At 39.4% G+C, this 20,304-nt stretch overlaps 1 protein-coding gene across 2 annotated transcripts in view; it reads left to right on the top strand.

The window, feature by feature from the left end:
* ST7 (suppression of tumorigenicity 7) overlaps nt 1-20,304 on the top strand; it is a 135,767-nt gene that overhangs the window by 108,599 nt on the left and 6,864 nt on the right. For both annotated transcript variants that reach the window (XM_058804701.1, XM_058804700.1), the window contains exons 10-12: nt 7,777-7,849; nt 9,456-9,558; nt 17,247-17,397. In XM_058804701.1, coding sequence (XP_058660684.1) covers nt 7,777-7,849; nt 9,456-9,558; nt 17,247-17,397 — 327 coding nt within the window. The remainder of the gene's footprint in view (nt 1-7,776; nt 7,850-9,455; nt 9,559-17,246; nt 17,398-20,304) is intronic.

Raw genomic sequence — 20,304 nt, forward strand, 5'->3', positions numbered from 1 at the left:
TTAAGTCAAACTCCTAATATTTAGGAAACACTGTAATTAAATTGATAGCCGTAAGCTTCATACATGCCCTTACACAATCCTTTATCCAAGATTAAATACTGTGCATTTTTTCTGCCAGCCCATGCTGAAATCATTGTACAGGGTGATGGCACTCACTAGCAGCTCCCCTGTGCTTTCTTTGTTTTCTTTTGATGTTTAAAGAAATGACTGTTTAGGTTCTGCTGAATTTTTATTGCATGCTACTCATACCTTTTCTGAAGAAAATATTATCCCCCATGGACTTACCTGTGATTGTTGACTTAGTAGCATGGAAGAGAACATTGGTTTAACTTCATAGCAGCCTACTGAGTAGCAGACTTCATTTCTTAAAGGGAAACTTTGGGAAGCTCAGAAGACTAGGTGAAAATTTTGTATTATTTTGTTTTGTTTTTCAGTAAACATTGGTTTATGCAGCACTGCAACTCTTTTCATGTTCAAAACACAGCTGCTGGAGCTCTAGGTCTTTAAACTTGAAGGCTATTTAAGAAAAACACAAATAAGCAGCTGGTTACAAGTAACATTAGTGATAATCACTTCTAGCAGTCCAGTCTGGAATGTTTTCAACTCTTTTTGGAGTCAAATCATTCTAAGCAGAGATCAAAATGTCACCCAGGCCCTTGAATACTGCCATTCAGTAGCAGTAATGACTCTGGAAGAGATCTTGGTTGTACTTAGTCTGATTGAAGACATTGGCAGTTAAAGTGGTAACATCAGAGCCTTTCTAGTAGCTCCTTGTATTTCAGTAATTCCTGTGACCCTGGGAGAGATGTCTATGTTCTTTTTTTTGCCATGTTAAAAAGCAAAAAATGTAGAAATGCTGGTTTTTATTCCCCAGGCATCACAGTATGTTGGCACCTTCTAGTCTTCAATGTAGTTATGAGGTAATAGTTCTGGGAAATAGCAGAACTGTGACAGAGAGGGTATTTAGCCTGTATTCTCAAATCTCAAGACTAAACTCCAGTGCCAGCTCTACTTTGGCATACTGAAAGCACTGATCCATGATTTTAAACAATACCATGGTAGCACTTTATGTCATGGAAGTTGATAAAAATTGCAAGTGTGTTTCATTTTCTCAAAAGCATGTGATAGAGTCAGAACAAATGAGACTTTTAAAAATAAAGCTCTTACTTTGGCTGTTTGAGCATAGGCAGTTTCAGCTCACACTTTGGTATGGTGTGTGTATGCACTGGGTTTGCAAAAGGACTCAGCAAACACAGGCTTAACCAGTATAACCCTCGCAGTTCATGAGTCTCAGAAGGCCTGTCTCAGGGAGTCTCAGCTCATTTTAGAACTCATCAGCTTCATGTGTTGTAAGATTTATTGGAATATAAAACACTGAACTCATTTATACTTTCCTATCTGCAGTTTCTGTTGGTCCCACTCCACTGCTTTTTTTTGACTAAGACCAAACCTGATTTATTGTATTTTGATAACATATGAACAAATTATTTCCTCAAGCAGTCTGCTCCCACCCTGGGCTAAAATGTTGGACCACATCATGTGAAACCTCAGCCTCTGTAAGCAGATGCACTGCTTTACCAAAAGCCATGTGTTAAATTGTGTTTATATTATGTACCTGGCAACAGAGCTGATGTCCATACTCATTATTCATGGAAAAAGGGTCTCATTAGTGGAACAGCATGCACTGTTGCTGAGCTACATCATTATGGTTTCAGAGTTCAGTGTCTGTCAATAGAGTGAGGATGACCTAAATACTGTTGAATTCTGAAAATATTTTTGGCTCTGATTTAACACATATCCATGTTATTTGCAGCAGAAATAGTTATGGCTGGGGGAGTTAGTCTGCTTGTAGTGATGCTTGGAGCAACTGATTTATTAATTTCCCTGGGCAGCCAGTTGCTTTGATAGATATTAAGTGATAAGCTGGGCACTGTGTGAAAACCCAGACTTTTCTGTCAATTTAAAGTCAGGTTTAGACAGAATGGATGCCTCTGTGTTTAATCTTAGTGATGCAATGGTTCCTCTTTAAACCTGTCCTTGCTTTCATTTTTTAAAGTATAGTATTTTCCAGTGAGACTAAAAGCCTTCTGGTTTGCAGGATGAACATCTTGCACAGATTCTTTTCTCTTTGCACATATCTCTTTGCAGAGGAGAAAGGCCACATCACCATGCCAGAGTCCCAAATGCAGAGTTCACTTGAGACAATATTTTAGAGCAAAGGACACATAGAAAGGAAATGGGGTTTAAATACAAAAGATCTCATTCTGCTCTATGTTTTGATACTTTTCTATTTGCTAACAGTTTGTTCAAGCAGAATCCTGCCTTAAATTAGTGTTATATCAAAATGCAGGCCTTTGAAGACACACTTTTGTCTTGGTTTGAAAAGCCAGGTGTCTGCTAAGGAAGGCAGGAGCTTCCCTTCAAATGGAAAATGTAACCCCGTTCCCTCCAAATTATTATAATTTTGAAATTAGGCGCTCTCAGGCAAAGATATGGGAATAGGAATACCAGTTCTTTAATAGAAAAATTAAAAATACAAATGTAATAGTACAAAAAACCACTGACAGAGTCAGAATATGACCTGACACCCTGTGTAGCAGTCTGATTAAATGGTGGCTGCAGTGCTCCTGGAGTGGCGGGTGTGGTTCTGTTGTAGCAGTGAGCCTGTACCAAACCTCTGAAGGTCTGATAAGGGTGTGGATGGGCATGGTCTTCCTCTGGGAATCCAGTGGGAAAAGGCTGTCTCTGGTGTTCCAAATTTCAGATTATATCCAGGTAGGAATGCTTGGCTCCCCCCCTGGGTGGAGCCCAAATCTCCCAGTGGGATGATGTCATTTTGTCTGTCATGCAGTGACACTCGGTGGCTCATTAACAGCAGATATTTCCCAGAGAGAGGATTGGTTGTGAAAGAGATAAAGAAAACTGCCCAATTAAGAGAAGATAACTGCCCCATCTCTAACAGATGGCAATAGAATACACACACCCAGCTACATCTTGCAATCCAAGACAACTTTAGAAACAAAGACTTCTTTGTCTTGGAATACCTATAACTTAGTGAAATCCTAACAGTTAACACAGAGAAGTGACTTTTCTAAAATGTAGCCAATTCATGGCTACTCTCTTTTCTCTGCCCCTTCTGTCCAGTTTCTTATTGTCCTTACAGATTATGCATGTAAATTCTATTTATATTGAAGGCAGTCTTTTTGTAGAGAGCTGCAGATTGATGAAGCAATTGCATGCAGCCATCAGTTGCATTAGCTCTGGTCTCCAGGGGTTTTATAGATAGTTTCATTACTTGCCATGTTTATATTTGATGTTTTGGAGGTATTCTACCTGGTGGAGCTAACTGGGTCGGCGTTCTAAGTGCAATGAAGAGTTTTCTTCAGAAAGTGGCAGTATGGAAGAAGCCATTCCCTCATACACAGTGTTTTATACCCCTTTTCTTTTTTTGAAAGAGATATCTTAAGAGAATATTCCTTTTAGTTATGGTTTTACCAAAATCTAATCTACCTTCTCAAAGAGACACAAATCAAGACCTCAAGTTTGTGTAACAGTAGTATTGAGAGAATAGTTTGTCTTTGTTCCTATCACATCTTTTCCAGCTTATGCTTGCAAGAACTGATTTCTCTCCTCCATATCAAAATCACTTGTCACTTCAGCTAGGTTTCAGCAACAGTTTGTGTCTGTTCATACCATCTGGTTTCTTTTTTTTGCCAAATGATTTGGCATTTTTTGTTTTGCCTATTTGTGCAAAAGCACAAGAAGTCTATAAAGCAATTATACTAGTCTTGCTCTCTTTAACTTTCTCAAGCAGAAATTATTCTTTACTCTCTACAGGCATTTAGGATTGAACTTGGTCAAGTTAAAGTGGCCAACTCTTGCTTGGTTGCTGATATGCTTGTCAGCAAGAGTGGCATATGAAATATTTAAAATCAGCAATTTTAAATCTTTCCATATCTGAATAGTGTAAATTTTAGTTGTGGTTGTGGCAAAATAAAGGCTACTTGTGGTTTTCCCTCTGTAATATAGGGGCTGTGTTTGATTGGGGTGCTTCCCACTACTGAGAAAGAATGCCAAAAGTACAGAGAATCAGAACTAATTTTCATAAGCACCATACATATAGTTGTGCTCTCTCCAGCATGTTTTCTACTACATTTTGTAGGAAAATGTGATCACTGTTCTAATGGGACATCAGATCTTTCTGATAGTGGTTTTCCCCTGATATTCATCTCATATTTTTCTTTAATGATTTCCATCACGTTACTCTTGTTTTTAACCATTTGTATCAGCTTAATTCACTTTCTTTCTTAATGTTTGTGTCTTTATACATGACTGCATCTCTCTTCTGTCATGACTGATTTCAGCCTGCACATATTTATTTGCTAGAGTGCTTTCAATCTATAAACAATTCTTCCTATCACCTGTGTAAAATTGGGAATAATTTGTGATTAGTGACTTATATTTTTGCATTTATTAATGACTAAAGCAATTGCAACATGCCTGTCTCTTCATGAATAGAGCCTTTTGGTGACCTGGTAGGGAATGTTGCATTGTTCCATATCCAGATGAATAATTTTTTTGCTTTAGTTTCTATTTATAAGAACACTAGATCCCATGGCCTTTTTAGATGATATATGGCATATTCTGCATATCCACAGCATCTTTCCATCAGTTCAGTCTCATAACAAGCTGCCTAAGAAGCAAATGAATTGTATGAATTCGCTTTCCCAGCCCTCCTCATACATGACTGGGGCTTATTAAAAGAAAATTTTTATAAATTAAGTCTAGATTTTTGCATTCTATTTAACAATACGAGCAATAAGAAAGAAGGAGAGTCTTTTCTAGATTGACACATCAGTTTCTATTAAGCAAAAATGTCCTGGTGGATTTGACAACAGAATAGCAGTCACATCTTTCAGCACATTGTGTGAGCTCCCCAAGTAATCACAGGAGGGTGGGAAACAGTGTATGTGAAGATATTTTGCCAGATGGCTCAGAGAGCTGGACACAGTCATTTATTAAAACTTCGCTTTGGTTCTGACAGAATACATATCTCCTAGGGCTAGTTTGGACACAATTCCCTTGCTAAATTCAAGTTGTTACCAGACATAATTGTTTATGCTTCTCTCTAAAATATGAGGGTGAAGTTTTGGAGATTAAGCCAAAATTATTTTAAAGTATTGTAGTCATAGACCAGCATACAGCAGGACTAAATACTTTTGGTCTAATATGTAGCAAAAAAAAAGAAAAACACTTTGGAAAGCAAGCAGGCATGGACCTGCTAACGCTGTCTCTGTTGGACTAGATGATGTCCAGAGCTCAATTCCAGCTCCAACCACTCTGTGATTCTGTGATAAATATGAACATTTGTATCTATTTCTTCCATTGCTAGGAGTCTGTAAGTATTGTCCTCAAACAAGTGCTGCTTGCTCTCTAGCAGCACAGTACTGGAAGAGGCCTCCTGGGTGAATCAGGGCTCCTGCTGTTGCATTCCCTGCATGATACTCCCCCTTCCATGAGCTGAGCAAGCTCCATCCTAGAATTAATCGGGTTTTTTTGCCCTGCTGTTTTACCTGGAAATCTCCCTCAAATGTTCATTTCACAGAAACTTTCTTTTAATCTGAGGCTTAAATTTAATTCTGAACTCTGTTCTTGTGCAAATGCTGTCCTTTTCCTGAGCAACCCTTCTTCTCTGCTGGTGTTCCATGGGGGTCTGCATAGGAAACAGTTGGATCTTCTCTCAGTCTTCATTTCATTTTGTTTGATACAAAAACAGTCCAACCCTTCTGTTTGCTTTTGTTGTTCTTGACCATGGGTGATCAGATTTGAACACAACATTCTTTGAGAAATCCCATTTCTTCTGCAAAAAGGACTCACATGGTCTATCTGAGCCTTAGCTCATCTCACCACATTTCTCTTCCTTGCAGATGCCAGCTGTTCATTTTGAATCATCTTGCAATCTATGTGCACAGATGTTTCCAGCTCAGGAACACTTACTGTCTACCAGAAGACAGTGTTTTGTGATACTGTTTTACTATATTAAAAGGCATTTCTGTTTACTGGAAATAACTTTTAACTCCTGATGTTAAGGAAAACTTGATATAAAGAGGATTATTGGATGTGTTCAGAAATATTTTCTTTTCCTGTCACTGAAGATGTGCTCATGCCTGTGTCTGTAGCTGTCTTCTATTAGTGGAGTAATTAATATATCTGTCATCCAAACTGCTCTGCATGCTGCTGATTTTAATTACTTTAGTCACTACAATTACATACTCCAGTGAAATTATAGTTGCAATATATTATAGGGAAGCCACCAGCAGGATCTGTACGCCTCATACTTAAAGTGCAAGTGCATAAAAAGATAACAGGATTTAACAGGTAGCCTTTTCAAAGTGCCACAGTCATTCTAGCAATGTTTTCTGTCTCACAGAATAACATTGTGCCTGGTTTTTTGGTTATTAATAAGTGAAGGATGATGACTGCTGAGATAGGACTTGCTTGTTCTGTGTAACTCCCTTCTGGAGCCCTATCTTGCAAGGCTGATGAGTTCAGTGAATAGCAAGTGTCTGTTAATCCTGAAGTAGCCAAGTTATCATGGCAATTTCATCTTTCTAATCAAGTTTAATGACAAACCAAGGGACAGATAGTTTCTTAGAGCAACAGTCAGATTAGCTGCTCCTCACTTCTACAGTGGGCCTGCCTCAGTGCCTTGTGTTTGCTGTGCTGTGTTTTCTGTTTGCTGTAGGCAGTTATCAGTGCATACAGAAGGGTTTGCAGAATCCAACCTTTAGTGGGTTTGGTTTATTGTGGTTTGGTTTTTTTTTTTCATGTACCTGTTATCTTTAAATTTCTGATGCTGGAATATTTCAGTCTCAATATGTGACTGCTGGGTGGATTACAGAATCACAGAATAAGCTGAGTTGGAGGGGACCCACAAGGGTCACTGAGTCCAGCTCTTAGCCCTGCACAGGACATCTCCAAGGATCACAACATGAGATTAAAAATGTGGAAGTCAATTCTCTGTAACAATGAGAACAAATACATCACTCAAGTCTGTTAAGCAGCATTTCTCTCTACCTTTTGAATGCATTGTGCCAATTTGCTGGTAGAAAACATGTATAAATTAACTAATGGGTTAAGTTGGGTTTATGGTCCTGTGTGTCTCTGGAACAGGATAAAATTGCTAGAGTGCCTGGTGGATGTGTGTTTAGGTCCAGTATTTTCTTAAGAGGCAAAACACATTTTACTGTAGATCTTTAACTTCAATCAGTCTACTGGTTGATTGCTTGCAAGTCAAATCCATTATTACTTGAATAGATGTCTTAACTTGTACAGCTGCTACATGCTCATATTAGACAGATGCTTCTCAGTGAAAGCATGAAGAGTAAAGCAGATAGCCCTCAGTTATTAATTACATATTTTGTGAACTATGGAAAAATCCAGGTATTCCAAATTATCTATATATGTATCTATGGAGTAATGACTTGTTTCATTATGTCTCCATCATGTCACTCTTTGAATTAGTTCTCTGATGATACCAGTTGCTGTTTAGTAGCACTTCCAGAGGTCATTAACATACATTTTAAAGCCTGTATATCAAGTGGAAATTTAAAAATCCATGTGACATGGCAGCATAGGTCCAAAGATAAGAAAGTATTCTGAGTTTATGTACTAATTTTGTGTATGCCATGCTTACTCTAAAGTATCAATCAACCACTTTTCTTCTGCACACTTTTAAGTGTTCAGATATTTAATATTTTCCTTTCTTTTCAACAGATATAAGTTTACCAAAATCAGCAACAATATGCTACACAGCTGCATTGCTCAAAGCCAGAGCTGTCTCTGACAAGTAAGTGCTTAAGAACCACATTCCAGAAAAATTCCTGATTTAATGTAAGATTTTTCTTAGCTGAGCCCACACCCTAACAATCTGCTGATTTAGCAGGAAAATTAAGACCTGCGATAAATTACTTTATATATAAAAAATAATTAATAATATAAAAATTTTGATAAAATTACTTTATGTGTAAAAAATTTGTAGTGATCTAACATTGCACTTGAGATGCTAAGGAAGAAGAAAAGAAGAGAAATTGCATAAATTCAGTTCTTGTTCCAGTTTTATAAATACTGTCTGGGTGAGCTTTGGCTTCCTAGATAGTATGGTGAAGATGCAACTGAAAAGGGTTGTGTGGCTGAACCTCTTCAACTTTGTGTAAACTTGACGCAAAAAGGTAAAAACTAAATGTTGATGCACTGGTAACAATGTCATTTTACAAGTGCTGTCAGCAGAGTGCTCATCTAATTAAATAGCAGCAGGTGGATTTAGCGTTATTATATCAGGGATTCTGAGAGGTAGATAATGTTCATATTTTTAGAGACACAAATATCTGTTAATTCCTTTTATGTTTTTCACTTGGGTCTCAACCTTCCAAGGTGCTGAGCACATCTATTTGATGCCTGTGGACTTGGGAGCACCGGCCCACTCTGAAAGGGTGCTCAGCTCCTCGTGAGATGGAGCTCAAAACCCCCCATTCTGCTCTCAGATGCCTGCACACAAATCTCAGGCAGAGTTGTGTCTCTGCACCTGAGGGTCGAATGCCCCCCCTAAAGTTGAAAAGCAAGTGGAGTGGAAAGCCATTTTCTTGACTGACATCCTGACAGTTTTTGCTTTTAAAGTGTATGTACACATCAAGTTCTAAGTAATTTTCTTTCATTCTTTTTATCCTGTAGATCGCCAGTACCTACTGCAACATCTTTCCTCCCTACACAGCGACTCCAGCTTGGGAGGGCAGGGCTAAGGTTGTCACAGCTTTCCCTGTGGTGTCTGCCTGCCAAGTACAGCTCTGGAGTTAGCCGTGGGGTGTGAGGTGAGAAAGAGATTGCATGGTCTGGTTTTTTATTCACTGGGGCAGATGATTTGCCCACAGTTTGGGCATGCTACCCTCAATGGTGCTGCAGCCAGTAGACCACCTGCTACTGCTGCTGCATCGTGCTTCCATCTCAACCTGACCCAGGGGCATTGGGTTGGGAACCTTCCTAAAACTCCCCCAAACCTGTTTTTAATTAAACCCTCCAACAATAATTTGGCATTGGTTTTTTGGGGGTTTTTTGGTCTTGTTATTTTTTCTTTTATTTTCTTTTTTTTTTCCCCTGCAATTTCAGCTTTGAGTATGCCCCTAGCAAGGTACCTAGAGCAAACTTAGGTTAGTGACAGAGAAGGGACTGTTTGAACTGACTTTCTGCCATGATTAGATACAAACATGCTTTCCGCTTCTGCTGGGATTTTTATTGGCCTTGATGTAATAGATCACTCAGAGTTTCCACTTGCTATGGAAGTTTGGAGAGCATAGGAAAATTACTCAGTTTGGTTACATGGGCCCATGTTCTAGATTCCTTTTCTGACTTTTTCTTACTAGCATTTCTGACCTAATGTGTTTGTTTCTTTGCTTTTGTAGATTTTCTCCAGAGGCTGCTTCAAGGCGAGGGCTGAGCACTGCAGAGATGAATGCAGTAGAAGCTATTCACAGAGCAGTAGAATTTAATCCACATGTGCCAAAAGTGAGTATTGAGAAAACATTGTTGTAGCTCTGACCCTGCTGAGGATATAACTCCTGATTTTTGTGTTAGAGTAATGAGTGATGTTGTGGAAAAGAGAGCAAACAATGGAAAGGGGAAAAAGCTGATAGTATGCACAGTTTTTTGGTTTGCAATCTCATATTCAGGACTGTGCAGCTTGAAATTTCAACTGATGTGGATTTCACCAAATGCTGACCTGGAAGCAGATGATGCAATAAGATAGATTATTATTCACAAAATAGTCATTAAAGATCTTCAAGTTCAAAGTAGCATATTTTATTTGTTTTGATGATTATATGTAAGAAAATGCTTTTGGCATGCTGTACAAAAGAGCCTATCTTTGGAGTTCACGGTGTACTTCATATAAGTTGCATTAGTAATCCCTTATGCAGCGACCTGTCATTAAATTCTGAGGATGCAAAGCTCAGAGGGGAAGAATTGCTGAGAACTGCAAAGTAAAAAAAGCAGATTTGTGTTCTAATTCCCATACCTGCTCTCTGGGGTTTGTATCTCAGCAGTGAGAATGTTGCCAAGAGGTTGCTGAAGGCTAAAGGCAGATTTTTTTGCCAGTTGGACCTTTTTGGCCTCTGAACTTCACCCTACAAGCCTTTGGGCTAGCATTGCCCTTGGAAAGTGAGCAGTGGAAAACTGGGATATGTTAATGTAGGGAGCCTTATCATTAGGTAGGAGCCTTGTCATTAGGTACAGTTGAGCACCAGGTCTGGTCAAGACAAACCCAAACCCTCTTCGTATGTACACATGGGTTGCAGAAAGTTAATTCTCATACACTGCAGGAATTAAATGTTTTCTCTGTGACCTGTGACCAAATGTAGCATTACATTTGTCTGTAATGCTAACCACTAAATAGCTGTCTGAAAATTAGGCTGTTGTCTTAATAAAATCATCTAGATTCCCTCTACAGGCAGTGGAAAGAATGAACTGCCTTAGACAGACTTTTCCTCCTCAGTGTTTCTACAGTGAATATGAAAGGAGCAACTCTTTTCCAGTAAAAGCCTGATTTTTAGACAACAAAGTTTACATGAGAATGAGTCCTTTTGTAATATTAGCTGAGCTTCTACTTTTGTGCCATACCATAAAAGGAATATCTTAGATGAAGCTTGATTCCAGAATTTCTCTGTTTACTTTCTTCCATCCCAATGGTTCTTGCAACAACACAACCATTGCTGTTTCCCTTCTGCCCAGTTGCCAGTTTAACTCTCTAGTGCAGTCCTGCTCTGGGTAAACCTTTCTAAGTGTTTTGCTGAGGCCCAGTTGGAGATCTTGGCAAGTTAAAATACCAGTTTAGCCTGTCATAAGCAATCCCTGGGAGCCAGTTCCATTTTCCTCACTTATCTCCATGCTATTGATAGATGTTTCCATCACAGTCTCTTTAAGTTCATGTTGTTAATTGATTCCCTCTATTTTTCAAAGTCTGACACTCTGAAATTGAAAACCTTTGGGAAACATAAAATTACCAGGATGACAAGATAGGATGATAGGAGCCAGACTCCAGAGGTTCTTTTAGTTCAGATTTTAACATTAAGACAGAACATCCTGATACAGATTAATATACAGCTGATTTCACACTCATCCTGCTGCTATTACCTAAAGGATATTAAGGTATGAAATTTCATTTTTGGTTATAATTTTATGCAGTGTGTGGATATTACACCTCAGCTTCCACTCAGTTGTAATTGAAGTCATATCCCAGTTGTTTTTAATGAAATGGGGATAAGTTTTAGCAAGCAGCATCACAAGAAGTCTTAACAGGGCCACAAAACAAATGTGTGTTCAGTGCTTCTCTCAAATCTAAATATTAGTGAGTCTTTTTTTCAGAGCGAGGAAGACATAAACTACAAAATGTGACAAATTGTTTAACATACTACACAAAAACTTAGGAGTTAAACAGAGAGGGTTGTCTTGCCACTGAAGCTGTTATTCCAGAGGGGTTTTTATGTACATATTATATCAGGAGGAGTGTATAATTTGTGGAGTGGTTGGGGGAAAAGGTATGTGTATACACAGACACACAATTTCATCAATATTATTTATATGTGTTTGGGGCTTCCCTACTTGTATGTAACAGGACTATAAAAAGCTAATGCTGATAAGCTACCACAGCTGTCTCTTGGACATTTATCAGTTGTGGAACACCCTTCCTGCACTGATTTGCAGAGCTCTCTCCCTTCATTCAAACTCCTCCTGAAAAGCCCCTTCCTTTCTGTGATGTATGGGACTAGAGGTATTCATTAAAGAGAAAACAGATGATGGTCCATATATCTGATTGTTATAAGTGAGCCAAAAGTATGTCCTGCACACAGTTGTATGGTTTGTATGTAAGCCAGGAGCTGAGTTTATTTGAAGAGAGTCTCTGCTGGAGTATGCTGCATTTCAATCAGGCAACTTAAATATTGATACTACTTTAAGAAATGCCAATTTTGTCTATAAACAACCTCTTAAAAGGATGTAACAAACCATTGATTTAAACACTTTTGAAGATTGATCTGTTCTCTGCTGCATCCCTTCTCAATTTTTTTCTTATTTATTTTGATTTTCTTAGTAAGAGCTGTGTCTGTCCGTATGCTTGTGTGGTTTCTAGTAAATTGTAGTTGCTAATAGAAACAAATAATGCAAACAAATTCATAGACCAGATGGGAAATTAATCTGTTCCACACACCCCATGATATTACAGAGAAACTATTTGACAAACATATGTTTGAGAGAGTTTTTAACTCTTCAGTGAGACGCTGATTTGTTGTTTTATTTCCAGCAGAAAGGCCAAACCTCTTAATTACAACCAATTCAATGAGAATGTGAAAGGTGACCTGAAAGTGGCTTCACTAGGCATGTAGAAACCAGTATTTTGGAACTTTCTTAAGCCTGTGCTGTTCATCCCACTGGGAAGATGAGAGTTCCTGTCCAGGCAGTGTTAAATTCTCATATTCTGGCCTGGAAGGATGCTGTCACAGGTGCAGCAGTGCCTGTTGCCTGTTTGCAACCTGAGCTGTAATTTCAGTCAGATTGAACAATTGAGGAAAAGGAGAAACCTGCCTGAGTTAGGTTGATTTATTTTATAAAAGGTCATTGGAGTAATATGGAATGCTAAAAGCATTCTCAGCAGGAGAGCATTAGGAGCCAGAGAGCTGTCAATATTGTGAAATAGATAATGTATGCTCAATTGATTTAAGCAAGAGAAGTATAAATTCCACCCTGTTGCACTTCATGTGTACAGGGTCCATTGTCATTCTCCAAATGCTCATTAAAACACATTCCTGTACAGGCACAGAATGGCTGTAGCTGAGATGTATCTATCAGAAAATGTCACCTAACTGGCCCAGAAGCCCTCTATAGAAGTACATGAAAACTACTGTTATACTGTAACTCCTAAATATAGGTCTTTGACAAGAAAAGATTAGATTAGAGGGAGAGAAGAGAGGGATCTGAAAAAGCAAAAAAAAAGACAATCCAAAAAATAATCCAAGCCAGAACAATGCAGTGGCAAAGGGCTAATTAAGCTATCTCATGATGGCAGAAATCATTGTGCAACTCCAGTATTTGCTTCCAACGTCATTGAGGCTGGCTCATAGAATCAGCAAATCAAAGAAAATGCCAGGGTTGGAAGGGGCACAAAAGGATCATCAAGGCCACTTCCTGGCCCTGCACAGCACCATCCCCAAGAGTCACACCCTGTGCCCAAGAGCTTTGTCCAAAAGCTTATTCTGTCAGGCTGGTGCTGTGACCGCTTCCCTGAGGAGCCCGTTCCAGAGCCCAGCAAGTCCTGTCACTGGCCACAAGAGTGAAGAGATCATTCTGGCAGAAATTCTCTAGGCTATTTGTTTCTGAGCTGGAACATTTTTTAAAGGAACCTGATAAGCCCAGATGGTGATGGCATTTTATTTCTTGTTCTAGTTAAACTTCTTCATTTGTTCCTGAAAAAAAATGCAGTTGGAGATGTGTTGGTCTTACCATCTAATTTTCCTCCATGAGTACCTAGCTCTCAGCTAGTTTCTTATTTAGCCTGTTGTTTGATTCTCCCTCTGAAGTGGAATCATGCTTGGGTTCAGAGTTCTGTCAGGATGAGAGAAGGCTCCCCTCTTCCCTGTTTTTTCAAAGGATTGATAAGATATTGAAGTTTTATTACTTAAATTATGAAGGTTGTGGTTCAATCTGGTGGATGCTAGTGTATCAGGAGCTAAAGTTACCAAGGAGTCTGTCAAGAGATGTAGATTACTAGTATGAATTTTAGGGGTATGATTGGATTATGTGTCCCTGTTAGTCCTGTGACAGCAAGGGCAGTGTTCTGGAATAAGGGCTTTGGAAATGTAGAGATATGAAGTCTTTGGTGGCTCAGGAGAAGACTGCACTTGTCTAGCCTTTGATGAAGTGCAACAGCAGCCTCTTGGAAGCTGTCTTTGGCTGATTTTTTCCAAGAGCTGGAGATGTTTGTTGCATGCAGTAGTCCATCAAGACTGTAGTTCACACATTATATGGCCAGCATGAGGACTGCAGCTCATTGGATGGTTTTTAAGGTTTTTGGTTTTATTTTTTTTTATTATTTAGTTCATTTGACTGGAATTTGTCTCCTTGTCCAGTACAGAATGTTTCAGGGGGACTGTGTTGGTTTCACAGACAACCTGCTAGAAACCCAGCACGTTGTTGGGGCTCCATCCTGCCTCTGAAAGATCCAGGACCAGCAGCCTGCAGTTGCCGAAAAGGGGGCTGCCCTTGGTGTCCCTAGGCAGACCCTTAGCCCTGCCAGCAAATGAACAAATGCCCTTGAAACTCTCCTTGAAAATACAACAGTGCACCAATGGATATGATGTTCATGGATATCAAGACCATTCTAATTTTCATGGACAGTCATATCTCTCCTTCCACAATAATCAAGCCCTGCTTACAGCTAGGCAGCTTTTTGGTACCCTTTACTAATGTTCAGAGGACTTGAGTAGATGGAGGCCTTCAAGAGCTGTCTCCCAAAACCATTTCTTTGAATTTCTTTGCTTGATAAATTTGATCTTTTTTGTTTTGGAAAGTGCCTGATGAGAATTGTACAAAGTGTTCCAGACAGGGTCTCTCTGGGGCTGTGTACAGTCAGTGTTCCTGCTGGAAATGCCTCCAGAATAAATTATTTGACAGTTTGTATGCCCAAAAGGTGTGGCTGACATTTATGTGTCAAATAAAAACATTTATGAGTCACAAATGAGTCTTGAGCCACCTATCAACTTTGCATGAGGGTCTTATTGAATATCACCAAACCAGGTTATGGACTTTTGTTTGGGAAGGTAGCTGTGATACAGTAACGAGGGAGGAGGGGTACACATTTTTGATCTGAGGCACTTCTAAAAATAATTTCTTTCTGAAACTGAGAAAAATGCAGGCTGAAAAGTCAAGTTAACTGAGTGAGGACTAAGCTTGATTGCAAGTGTGAAGATATGTCCTTCCATCTGATATTTCCACTTGATTTCTTTTTAATTGCTGATAACAAGTAATACATAAGAATCAAAACACGTTTTCTTTTAGCGCTCCTAGAAATACAACATTCCTTCCTGGATTTTCTTTCCCTACTAATAGTATGTTATTGGGTTTACGTTTTTTTCCTTTGGTTGAAACGTTTGAATATTGAGAACTTATTTTCTCATTTAATTTTGCAGAAAATATGGAAATAAGAGTTAATGTTCTAAATTAATAAAACAGGTAGAAACCTGCAGCTCTTGCAGCTGTATTCCATTCTGCTCAACAGGTATAATGTGTGTTTTTAAAAGGGTGAGGCATTCATTAGGGCAGTGAATGTTTGCTGTATTCGTGTCAGCCTGGCAGCTCCCTCCCTCTTGTCAGATCTTTGTTCTGTTCTCCCTATCACCCTTGATCCCCTGGACTAAATCCCCTACTAAATGGCAACTTCTTCCATTAATCCACCTGCTCTGCAGCTCCCTCAGATTTTTCTGAAAGGCTTTAGGCAAAATCCAGTATCATATTCAACTACTCCACTGCTGATTCAGTTTCTCCACTTTTAATTGTTACCCACATCAGAAACATGTGATTTCTCTTTGAGGTATTTATTTATTCCCCAGGATTGACAGTTCTCTGTTTTGACCATGATTTCTCCATATCTTTTACCTGCATGACAGCTCCATCAGACAAAGGGGTGACACTCTCTAGGACATCCTCCATGAAATCGTGCAGTTGGTTCTCATTTCCCTCTGCCCTTTTCTTTTCCTTTTCACTAGGCTGACTTTAAATCCTCATTCCTTTCTTTTGCTTTCTTTTCTGCACCAGCACATCCTGTTCACAAAAGCCAGCATTTATCAGGGGTTGGGCAAGGCTGCCACCACCCATGGCCCTTTTTGCCTCCAGTGCCAGGCTGCTCCTCATGGGTGCCTGCAGCAGGAGGTTGTCACTCCCTGGGTCCTGCAGCACTGGGTGAAATGGAGGGGCTGCACACTCCCTCCTTCATTGCCAGTGAGCAGCCACACCTTGCCTTTCCCAGCCTTGTGCTAGGGCTGACTCACCTGCTGCCTTTTGTGCTAACTTGAACAGTCTGGCAGGGAGAAGGTTTGGTCTTGGGCATCCTGGAAGAGAGTGACAGTTTCCCTGTGCTGTGGAAGAGCAGTCAGAACACAGCTGGGAAATGTTTCACTCCTCTGGAGAACTGACCCACAGAAGCTGATTCAGCAGCTTGTTTTCTGTCTGTTACTCCTTTTCTGTAAAGGGTGCCAGCTAGGGTATCCTTTAGAGGAAAGGATTCATCTTTACCCTCTGCTGTTTCTTGCCCCTCCAGTGGCTGGAACGCAGTAACACCAGTGGTGTCTGCTCAGCTGTGTGAGTTGTGTGTCTAGTTACCTGTTAGTCTAGTTCATGGATTGAGGAGAGAGAAAAATCACCTGCTTGAATAATGTCTGAGACCTCTGTCTTCTCCTGTGTCATGAACCCTCTGTATGTTTCATCTGGTGCTGTTTCTGGTGGGAGGAGCCAGTTATGGGGAAATTTTCTGTGGAAATTGCTTGTGGGTTTGGTCAGCCGTCCTTCTCATTTTAATGACACGTTCAACAACTGTTACAAGTAGTAAGCTCAAAGGTCCTATGCTTTCTCCCCCACTTCACCCCCAGAAATCAGGCACTTGTTACGTTTTGTAACATTTTTACCTTGTAACTCGTTCTTAGCTACTTAGGTGGCTGCCAAGCTTGCATGTTCATAGACCTCACAACCAGTTAGTTAATGGTGATGCAATAAATGCAGCAACCTGTGTGCAAACTAGGAGTGCCATGTGTTTCCTTATAGAAAGACTTTGTGCATCAAAATGCTTACAGTCTTCTTCATTTTATTATAAACACTTTTAATTAAAAAGCTCTTGTAATTAAATTCCATTTTCTGCTTTGAGACCTTTTTTTCATCTCCTTCAATAACAGAGATGTTTAATTTTGAATTTCTGTGTAGTCCCAATACCAGTGCTGTAGAGCAGAACCATCTGACAGCGTATCTTAGTCTTTGGGAATAATTCAATAGCTGTCTTCAAGTGCAGTTGGTGATGTTACATATTTGATGAATCTTGTGAGAAAAAGTACTTCAGGGAAATAGACCTTTCAGTGTGCATTATAGAATTGCAATCAGCTTTCTGTGCCTTTTTTTTTGTATTACCTCTGCAGTAATTGTGCTCTACTTTTTCATTTCAGTATCTACTAGAAATGAAAAGCCTAATTCTGCCCCCTGAACATATTCTGAAGAGAGGGGACAGTGAAGCAATAGCATACGCTTTCTTTCATCTTCAACACTGGAAAAGAGTAGAGGGGGCATTGAACCTCTTACACTGTACATGGGAAGGCAGTAAGTAATCCTCTTTCTTACAAAGGAACTAATAAAATATTTTTATTGAATTTCATGAAAAAGTAATAGTTTTTGTCAAGTATAATATGTGAGAATTTTGGACACTTGTTACATCCTCACCAGCATTGAGCTATTTGAAATTTGAACTGAAAACATGAACTTCATTTAATGAGTAAAAGGGGTTTAAAGTCTTGTGTTTGCTGTTTAATACTGAACAAAATTTCCTAACTTCTTTGAGACATATTTTCCTGCTCATGGATAAGGAGATAATAATTTAACTTATTTCATTCCAGAGGTTTGTTTGTCATTATTGGAATGAATAGTTTCAAACTGAGAGTATATTCAGATTGGACATAAACAAAAAATATTTTGCAGTAAGAATGGTGAGGCACTGGAACAGGTTGCCCAGAGAAGCTGTGGATGTGCCATTCCTCCAAGTGTTCAAGACTGGGCTGGATGGGGCTTCAGGCAACTTGGTCTAGTGAAAGATGTCCCTGTTCATGGCAGTGGAGTTGGAACTAGATTATCTTTAAAGGTCTCTTCCAACCCACACCATTTTGTGATTCTGTGAATGCTTTGATATTTGGGAATTGCGAGTGTGCCTTATAGACAGGTGTATAACAATGTGGAATCTAAAGCAATGCTGTATTTTTGTGACTTTTTTTAAACTGGTAAGCTGGAGTGAATTCAGTGAGGGATTGCTGGGATGCATAGGGGACTGGATTATGTGATATAGGACAAAATGCTGAGGAAGCTGGTTTTGTTCAACTTGGAGAAGTCTTATGGTGGGTGAAGAGATGATCCAGTTGCTGTCTTCCACCAACCAGCAGAGAGATGATATGGATGAGTGAGTCACAGTCTTCACAGAACAGGCCAGTGTAAAGACAGGAAGCAATATACACAAGTTCAAGCCAGATAAATTTAATCCAGACCTAAGAATCATATTCTCAGAGTGAGAGGGGTGTGTGGGATCTCCTGCCCCAGGCATACTCACAGCTCTGCTTGACATAGTTCTGAGCAATCCAATGTAACTTGGAAATGACCCTGCTTTGAGTGGGAGGTTGGAGTATATGACTTCCAAAGGTCATATACTAACCTTCTAATATATCTTATCCTGTCTTTGAGATGTGTTTTTACCAAGTTTCTGAAAATTTTAATATACAAATTATAATTCTTGGCTTTTTTTTCTGATTTAGTGTATTCTAGTTCCCCATTTCTGCTCTGCTTGATTCTGTTCTTTTTCATCCTCTGCATATGTTATTATACCAACTTGTTTATATGGGTGTGTTTTGCCATTTTTTGTCCTCATTTAGCTTTGATAGAAAAGATTTTTTTTACCATGATAAGTCCTATAGAAATGCACTTAATATCTCCAGTGTGGAAGTGACTTACTATCTCAGTTACAGTATGAAATGACCTTAACTTACTTAATTTGCTTTGTAGGCTCCCTGAGGGTGCACTGGTTTTTTATTTTCAGGTGTATAGAACACCTTGCTCAGTAACCCATACCAGTGCTGCCTGGGGTTTGCTCTGCTGCATTGTTCTCTGTCAGATCTGCTCTTCTCCCATTATTTCTCCCAGTCTGTTATTTTCTCTGTTACAGGTTCATTCCCAATGGCTTTTCTTTAAGTGATTTGCTTTTAAGCAGTGTTCCTTCTCTTCTGGATTGTTGCAGAAGTCCTTTAGCTCAGGGTTCATTATTGCATCAGTAAAAGCAGTGTTTTGCAGGGAATCCTGAGCAGATCTTCTTTTGCTCTGTCACGCTGGGGAGCCCCTGAAGGGCTTTGTACCAGGACCAGTTTTGGCACAGGACTCTGGCTGCCCTGCAGTCCTCCTGCCACTCAGGAAACAAGTCATCTGTGCCTGATGGCAGCATAGGGAATTCTCATCTAACTACGCTTCCCTTCTTATTATCTCCGCATTCAGCAATCTGAACATACAATTCATTAGCTGTATAATAGCCTGTAAATATGTAAATTAATATCATTGCATAACTTCTGCAGAAAAATCCATTATTCATTTTGTGCACGAGTCCTCAAAATTTTTGTTCAAATTTTGCTCACATGTGAAGACAACCAGGGGTTTTAATGGTTTCACAGTGTCTAGTCCAATAATGTTTGGTTCATATCTTGGCATCTTTGCATAACTAAGTGAAAACCAGTGAAGACATGGCAGAGAAGTTAAATGTAATTATATTGGTTTTAACCAACAGTCTACATATAATCCATGGTCAGTTGTCCTTGCTTTCTTTCTGTGTGTTTGTAGGTATTTTATTCGTAGTACAACTATAAAAGCCCAAGTGCCCCACCAATGTGTTTGGGCCAGGTTGTCTGTACAGGAGGTCTATAGTTTCAAGTGTAACCAAGTTTCTAAAGTGTCTGGGGTGATGGTTTGTCACTCTTGGTTTCTAAATTTGTGTCAAAATTCCTACTGTTTGCATGAGGAAAAGAAACCTAGGGCTTCCCAAATGCTCCAGTAGCTCTTGCAGCTGCTGTACATGGTGAGTGGCAAACTTGCTCTGTGCTACCTGAGTCAATTAATGTAAAATAAGGTCAGATAATACCATAAGAGTGAGGCAGAGAAGTACCTACATAGACATAAACTGATCCAGATGAACCAGAGCACTTCCTTCCATGGCTGATAACATTGCTAATTAAAGCTGTTTTGTTGTAAATATCCCATAGGTGGTCTCACGTCAAGCACGATTGCTTAAATTGAGTAACATGTATTCAGACATTTTTCACTTGTTTTGTAAAAGCAACATATCCACCTCACGTTTTGTTTTTATTAAAATCTTGATACTGCTGTGGCTTAGGGTAAAGCAGAAGAGGCTTGATTGTCTTTTTCAATGTTAAGCCAAATTGGAAGGAAAAACTTGTGTCAGGGACTTTGAAGAAATGAGCATTG

Source organism: Ammospiza caudacuta, chromosome 5 (genome assembly GCF_027887145.1).
Source record: "Ammospiza caudacuta isolate bAmmCau1 chromosome 5, bAmmCau1.pri, whole genome shotgun sequence".
Classification (NCBI taxonomy): Eukaryota; Metazoa; Chordata; class Aves; order Passeriformes; family Passerellidae; genus Ammospiza; species Ammospiza caudacuta.